This window comes from Ceratosolen solmsi, unplaced genomic scaffold (genome assembly GCF_000503995.2).
Source record: "Ceratosolen solmsi marchali unplaced genomic scaffold, CerSol_1.0 scaffold56, whole genome shotgun sequence".
NCBI classification, from domain to species: domain Eukaryota; kingdom Metazoa; phylum Arthropoda; class Insecta; order Hymenoptera; family Agaonidae; genus Ceratosolen; species Ceratosolen solmsi.
The window spans coordinates 3,224,933-3,232,601 of NW_011948425.1; the positions used below are offsets into that span (position 1 = coordinate 3,224,933).

The 7,669-nt window shown below is 41.8% G+C and overlaps 1 protein-coding gene across 1 annotated transcript; it reads left to right on the top strand.

Moving 5' to 3' along the window:
* Nucleotides 1-633: 633 nt before the first annotated feature.
* Nucleotides 634-5,453, top strand: LOC105363018 (ETS-like protein pointed, isoform P1; the record flags this gene model as incomplete). The annotated part of the gene is made up of 4 exons (XM_011500588.1): nucleotides 634-946; nucleotides 2,515-2,838; nucleotides 3,698-3,995; nucleotides 4,982-5,453. Coding segments are annotated over 4 exons (999 nt in total), but the record flags the coding sequence as incomplete, so codon positions are not given.
* Between the last annotated feature and the right edge of the window lie 2,216 nt (nucleotides 5,454-7,669).

Here is a 7,669-nt window from a genome sequence, read left to right on the forward strand (position 1 = left end):
AACAACAACAACAACAACAACAATAATAACAACAGCGTTCACAACAACAATAATAACAACAACAATAATAATAATAACAACAACAATAATAACAACAATAACAACACTACCAGCAACGCCTACATACACCTGCGGAGCCTCAATCAGCTCAAATCCGAGCGTAAGTATCATCCTCTCTTTGTCATATGTCAACTTTATTTGGGAACGACGAGGCACGCGACCGTGACTGATGCGCGGCTGTCGTACCGATAAGCGAGTATTTATATAATATCGCCGACACTTAACTCGGCCCGTCATCTCCTTTCGCGGACGTGTCCGACAACGTAAGTAAATATCCGGGCGCGCGACAAGCGTCAAAGTCCAGAACGTCACAAGCCGCGGCACTCGACATTTCATAAACGAACATGAAGTCTGGTCCCGTGGGCCACACTCGCGCCTGCGCCATGGGGTTCGGCGACGGGACAAGCCGCGCCGCAACTTTCCATTTCGCTCCATCGTAAAAACAATTAACTCGATCAACTAGCCCCAGGGTACGAAGCTCGAGCCCCCCCCCCCCGTCCTCCACCACGCCACCGCCAAGTTCGAGGAAAGTCTCGAGATACGAGACGAGCATGTCGTTGATCGTGTCGTGGGTCTCTGTCCACAGCGAGCTACGGGAGTCATCAAGCGAGCACCGAGGCCCACCTCCAGCCGAGCAACGGCGGCGACCTGGCGACGAGTGGCGGCGAGGTCGACCTGCGAGCCACGGCCGGAACCGGCGCCGAAGGCTACCTCAATCCGGCTCACTACTCCGGCTACGAGGAAGCCGCCGATTACCACGGTCTCGGCCAGGATCACCACCCGCCCCACCCCTATGGTCTCGAAGGCTCGCCCGAATTCTACGGCCAGGGCGGCATCCAGCTCGAGCCCAAATACCAGCCACCGCCGTTCAAGAATTACCCTCGCGGTAAGTATCTCGCCATCGAACGTGAGGGCCTCTCCCGCGCGTGCCCCGATCGCGGGGACGATATCTTCGATTTATGGGGCCCTTTTCTAAGGCGCCTCGCCTACTAGATTATCATAGGCACGTGGTGTTTTGGTATTCCCTTGTGTTTGGAAATTACCAAGGACCCACGACGAGATGTACGATTTACGTGCGGGACTCTCTCGAAGAGGCCCCGTGCGCACATCATCGTTTTAATTCCTAGGCGCGTCCCGGACATAGCCGAGGGAGGCCGGATATCTTAATTTTTTCTTTCTTTTTTTTCCCCCAAAAACATACTCGCAAGATTACGAGGCATAATAGTATAGGGGACTTTCTTCTTCGTCCCATCAGCGCTTTCCATCTCCCAACGAATGAGGCAATTTGAATTTCAAAGAGCCACGCGCTCTTTTCTTTTACCAAACGAAACGGAACGAAGCTTTAATCCCTACGACCTTATTCGATTATATTAATGGGCCTCGAATTAATATAGATCGTCGACAATGTCCAAGGTTACTTAAATTAAACACGCTCCTGTCGTTCTCTTATCGTAATCATTCACATTTTGCCCCAATGTCTCCAATACACGTTGGCACTTTCCAAGATCGGCTTTATTCAAACGAGCTGTAAGTTCACGATGTAGCATTACGTAAAAGCTTTTTCGAAAATTCTGACACGCGTATCTATAATGTCCCCAGGATGGAGAGAAAATAGATAGTGCAAGTAGTTAATCGGATATAGGACATTACGATTAGATTCTCCAGTGGCTTTAAAATCATGTCAAATTATCTCCTCCGATGATATTCAACGTAAAACGACTTATAATGAAACATTGAAACTTATTATACACTGAGAGATAGATAGATAGAGAGATAGAGAGAGAGAGAGAGAGAGAGAGAGAGAGAGAGAGAGAGAGACATTGTATTTCATTTTACGCTAAACAAATCACATTATATTAAATGAATTTTCTATCTCCAACTTACTAATCGTTCCTTCAAATATCATAATAATAACAATAATAATTGCCGTAATTAACAAACACTTTATTTACCCCCACGGTAATATCCTATGGGACTGAAAACAAATGTTTTCAATCTCCATAAATAAATATTGCAGGGCATCTTTGGGCCATTCAAGCACGGGAATTGAAAATAAAGTTTTCTTTCAAGAGTCATTTTTCCTTATTATCCTGTGTGCGGATATTTGCCAAGTAACGAGAGAGACGCGCGGCAACCTGCATTTACGAGAAATAATACGAAAAGTCCCGTCGCTCATTATTCAAAGGTCCCCTCGATGAAATTCCCTTCCAGTCCCATGAACAATGCACGCATTGAAATTCGGCGAGCATTAGCATTCATTCTTCATTGTTTGCGCGCGCGTATCGCATCGGCATAAGATAAGGATAATCGTCAGGATAAAGGCCAGGCTAAGGCAACTCGGGCGACGCACTCGCTATGCGTCGCGTGACACAGTTCCTCCCCCCGCCTATCTAAATCCCAAGAAGCGAAACGTCGCCTCGAGGTCACAGATTAAATGTCAATTGGGCGTTTCAGGTCGCTACCACGAGAGCTACGGCGAGAGCGGCTACGGCCAGTACGACGCGACGCCCTTCCAGACGGTGCCAGGTAGCGCGGGACCCGGTGGAGCTGGTGGCGCCGGGGGCGGCGCTGGTACTGGGGGCGGGAGCGTCGCCGGGGTCGGCGAGCAATGGGCCGTTGGCCCCGTGGCCGATCACCTCGCCCATCACCCGGCCTTCCTCGCGGGCCTCGGACCCCGCGACACCACCAACTCCTCGCATCACCCTTCTTCCATCGGCAATCAGAATCCGGAGCACCAGAAGCCGCTGTTGCCCAGTGCCATGCTGGCCGGCTACACGGGTCAGTTCCAAGATTCTCACTTTACGGGTCGAACATTGCAGTCGCATGTCGAAATTGACGGCCCCTCAATCCCTCTCCTCATCTCCTTCGGCTTTTAATCCTTTAAGGGCTACGGGCCAGCAGCCTGCCAATTACAATTGATAATTCAATATGATACTTCGTGTGGGTCTTGTGGAAGGGGGAGGGATTGAGGAGGGGTGAGGTGGGGAGGGGCGAGGAGGGGAGGAGAGGGAGGGAGGGAGGAAGGGAGGGAGCACACACACTCCTTCGACAATTGTATAACGCCCATCATATATTCAATTTTAATGCTCACTGGGGCTATCAATCTCCGATATTTAAATGGGTTTTTAATTTTTGCCGGCAATTTAGCTACGCTCGGAATAATCACGTAGACGCACTCCGAGCAAATTACGAGATCGGAATTGCGAGTTTGTTCTTTTCGTTTAACATGGCAGAAGTATGGAGATACGGGAGTGATATAATAATAATAATACCCGCGCGTCAAGTCGGCTTCTTTCATTATTCGTTTCGTATGTGTGCGTAGCCGAATGTACCGGGTATGTGATGTGAGTGGTCGTAGTTAGTCTTGAGGCACGATGCATTGTCTGACATTGAAAAACCGAACGACTAACGGAAAATTATCTGTTCGCGATTGGTGGGTTGCGGTTAAACTCACTTTCCCTCCTCTTTTCATTTCTAATTGCGTTTTAATCGCGTTTTAATAGTCTCTTAATCGACTGCGCCATTCAAGCGAGATATTGAACGAGAGAGAGAGAGAGAGAATGAGAGAGAGAGAGAGAGAGAGAGAGAGAGAGAGAGTGATAGAGAGGCTAAATAAGTTATTTTTACGTGAGCGCAGGAGGTGGGCCCTGCTTCACGGGCTCGGGTCCCATTCAGCTTTGGCAATTCCTACTTGAGCTGCTTACCGACAAGAGCTGCCAAGGCTTCATATCATGGACCGGCGATGGCTGGGAGTTCAAGCTGACCGACCCGGACGAGGTGGCGCGTCGCTGGGGCATCCGCAAGAACAAACCCAAGATGAATTACGAGAAGCTGAGCCGCGGGCTGCGATACTACTATGACAAAAATATTATTCACAAAACGGCCGGCAAGCGTTACGTTTACCGCTTCGTCTGCGATCTCCAGAGCCTCCTAGGGTTGGTATTACTCCGTCTGTTTTGTTTACGGTTATTCAATTAAGGGGTTATTGATGCCAAGATCGGTAAAACTTTACGCCGCCTTCTCGCGTATAATGGCAATCTTATTAAACCATTTAATATGAAATTTTGGCCATACGAGATATGCGTCCAAGACAAATTTCAATTTAATGTCAAGTACGATGAAGGAGAATTTAAAATATAAATTAATCTTGCCCACGGAGCGACGACGTTTATTATAATTAATTTTATAAGTCTCTCGACTCCGCATCGTAGCCGAGCTAACGGATAAATGTTGATACTTACATCCGTACATGCTCAAGCGCAAAGATAATCGTAATTATTGATTATCCAGTAGTCTGCCATACCGACCGTACCACTGTGCAATTCGCAACTTATGTATTACAGAACGGAATATTTCGATTGAAGGTACATGCCAAAGGCAATTAGAATTCATTTTATACGAAAGTAAGCGCAATAGTGTCAAACGTTAAGAGATCCGATAAATAAATAAAGAATAACAATCAATCGTCTGTTTTGTTGTATATTAACTTTGCAGCATGTGGTGATTAAATAGCTTTCAAAAGTTATGTCATAACGATGTATCGCAAGTCCTCGCAAGACAGCCCTCCGATTATTAATAATATCAAAATCTTAATATATATATATATATTATTTTTTATTTTATAATATTGTTAAAATGTTGCACGGTCGGTACAACAGATTACACTGATGGATCCCTTTTCCATTGGACTAACGGATTAGTCGCTCACGGCAAACATCAACGATGTCACGATTATGCCTTATTTTCAATAATTAATTACTCCTCCATTGCTCGATTATAGTTTTAGTGAAACAGAAATGAAAAGTAGCGAAAGCAAGGGGAATGTACGTAGAATAGACGCGATGCTGCCGAAAGTACCACGTCCGACTTCACTCACGTTTAGTCACTTTAATTAACGACCGTTTAACTTTTACATTTGCAGTTACAGTCCCGAAGAATTGCACGCGATGGTGGATTTAAAACCCGAGAAGAAAGAGGAAGACTGAACTCTTGAATATTTGGGACGTTGCAGCACCGAAGATGACTGTCGATGACGTTGATCGACCGCGACAACCTATTCTTCGGCTATGGATAATAAAAAGAAAAAACTATAAGCACGGGCTGCATTAAAGGAAGAAGAAGGAGAGTATTACATGTAAAAGAGAGCGAGTGAGCAAAATATACTGTTCGAGATAAGCGAAAGTGAGACATTGCGTGTGCATGCGAATGAAAAAAGAGAGAATGTGAGGCAGCAAGGATGTCCTGAGATTTTTCCTCCGTAGATTAAAAATATATAAATAAAAAAAGCAATGAAGGGTTAACGCCGAACGACGAATGTACGTTCCTTGACTACTTCCTCTTATTCTTCATATTCTTATTCTTCATCTTATTCTTCTACTTCTTCTTCTTCTTCTTCTTCTTCTTCTTCTTCTTCGTGTACTTCTTCTTTAAATGATAAAGAAAAAATGATGCAATGAAATTGAATCGGTCGTATGTACCAAAGACAGGGTCCGCATACCATTGGTGCCTCAAAGTAATAAGCTAAAATGTGAAATCTTTTTTTTTTCTCGATCAACGATCGATTTGCCACACAAGATTTTAGAAGATATTTATAGGAATAACTCGAAGACAGTTTATAGACACTTACAAACCCGCGCGCGCGCGCTCATACAAACACTCTGGAACAAATATATATATATATATATATATATATATATATATATTTGTTCCAGAGTGATGTGACACACACACATTCACTCTCTCTCTCTCTCTCTCTCTCTCGATCTGTCTTTCTGTGTCTTTCTCAGAACCGCACGTACACATATACACCTACCAAACCACCCACGTCAACATGCATATATAATGTATTATTTATGTATGCACATGCATAAATACCTGCGTACATGCATGCACAGCATACCCATATTTGTGTGTGTATGGACATATTAATATATTTTACTTATTGAGATACACACGCGCACACACGCGTGTATACAAAAATGAGCGCGCCACGCAACACATACGCGTACACACATATATACATATATTTTTAACGTTACGTGATTTTTAAGCACTGTGGCATCGATTCATCAATGATGCATCTAAATTATTTATGTCGCATCATTTTAATACGTGTGTTATATATCTCGTTGATAGATGACACAATATGTGATTGTTATGACTCTAATTTTAATACAATAAAATATTATACCAACATTATTATGTTTTATTATTGAAGAAAATTATCAATACTAAAATAATCGTGAAAATAGAACGCTCCCTTTAACAAAACGAAAAAAATACACACAACTACACACAAACGCGCGCGCGTACACGCATTTCTATATATATATATATATATATATATATATATATATATAATCTTAATTGCTATTTGAAAACTATTTGATTTGATTTATTTTACTCGATTAAATATATAATAAAATTAATAAATAAAGAAAAACAATTAATATTTAAAATTTTCTGGTTGAAAGCAATTAAGAAGATTTTCTAATTAAAAGAGGTGAAATTTAGTAAATTTAAATGTACATGATTGTATGCCTCATCTGTATTACCGACAGCAGCAAAGGGTAATGGTAAATGTCAATTTTCATTATCAAACAAGGTCGGTAACATGTAATAGTAGACTGCGTAATTATTGTATGCCCCTTTATATATATATATATATATATATATATATATATATGCACGCGCATATATATATATATATATATATATATATATATATATATATATACATGTTTAAATATATAATAAAATTAATAAATAAAGAAAAACAATTAATATTTAAAATTTTCTGGTTGAAAGCAATTAAGAAGATTTTCTAATTAAAAGAGGTGAAATTTAGTAAATTTAAATGTACATGATTGTATGCCTCATCTGTATTACCGACAGCAGCAAAGGGTAATGGTAAATGTCAATTTTCATTATCAAACAAGGTCGGTAACATGTAATAGTAGACTGCGTAATTATTGTATGCCCCTTTATATATATATATATATATATATATATATATATATGCACGCGCGCACCGGCAAACATAAATATACATATACATACATATACATATATATATATATATATATATATATTTATAAGCGCGCGCGCGTGTGCATGCACGCATGCATGTATATATATACGCATCCATACAAGGAAAATGCTTCTATTAAATGCAATTAGACTATAAGCGTTTCTTTTTTTTTCCATTTGTATCTAAAGCGTTGTCATGTTGTAAAGAAAATGTATTAAATATGTAAGTAAAATTTTTATAAATCATTAATTCTTGATGCTTGATGTTTAATTGAAAAGAACATTAATCGTAGTTTTTGCAGGTCGTCGGACTGTGCCGGCCAGTCGAATAAACACACATGCACACATACATGACGTACACACATAAAAATACGCGTGCAAAGCCTCGGTTTAAATAAGAATTCGCTTCTGTCCGTACTCGTCTGCCGAGATGGTCGTCTCCCCATCAGGGGCTACGTCATCTCGCTACTTCGTCGCCTTGGCAGTCAAATGCGCATAGTAATCCCTTTTACCAACCATTAGATGTTCAAATGAGTAATGTCGATCCCCTCGATCCTCACATATCCCCCCCCCCCCCCAA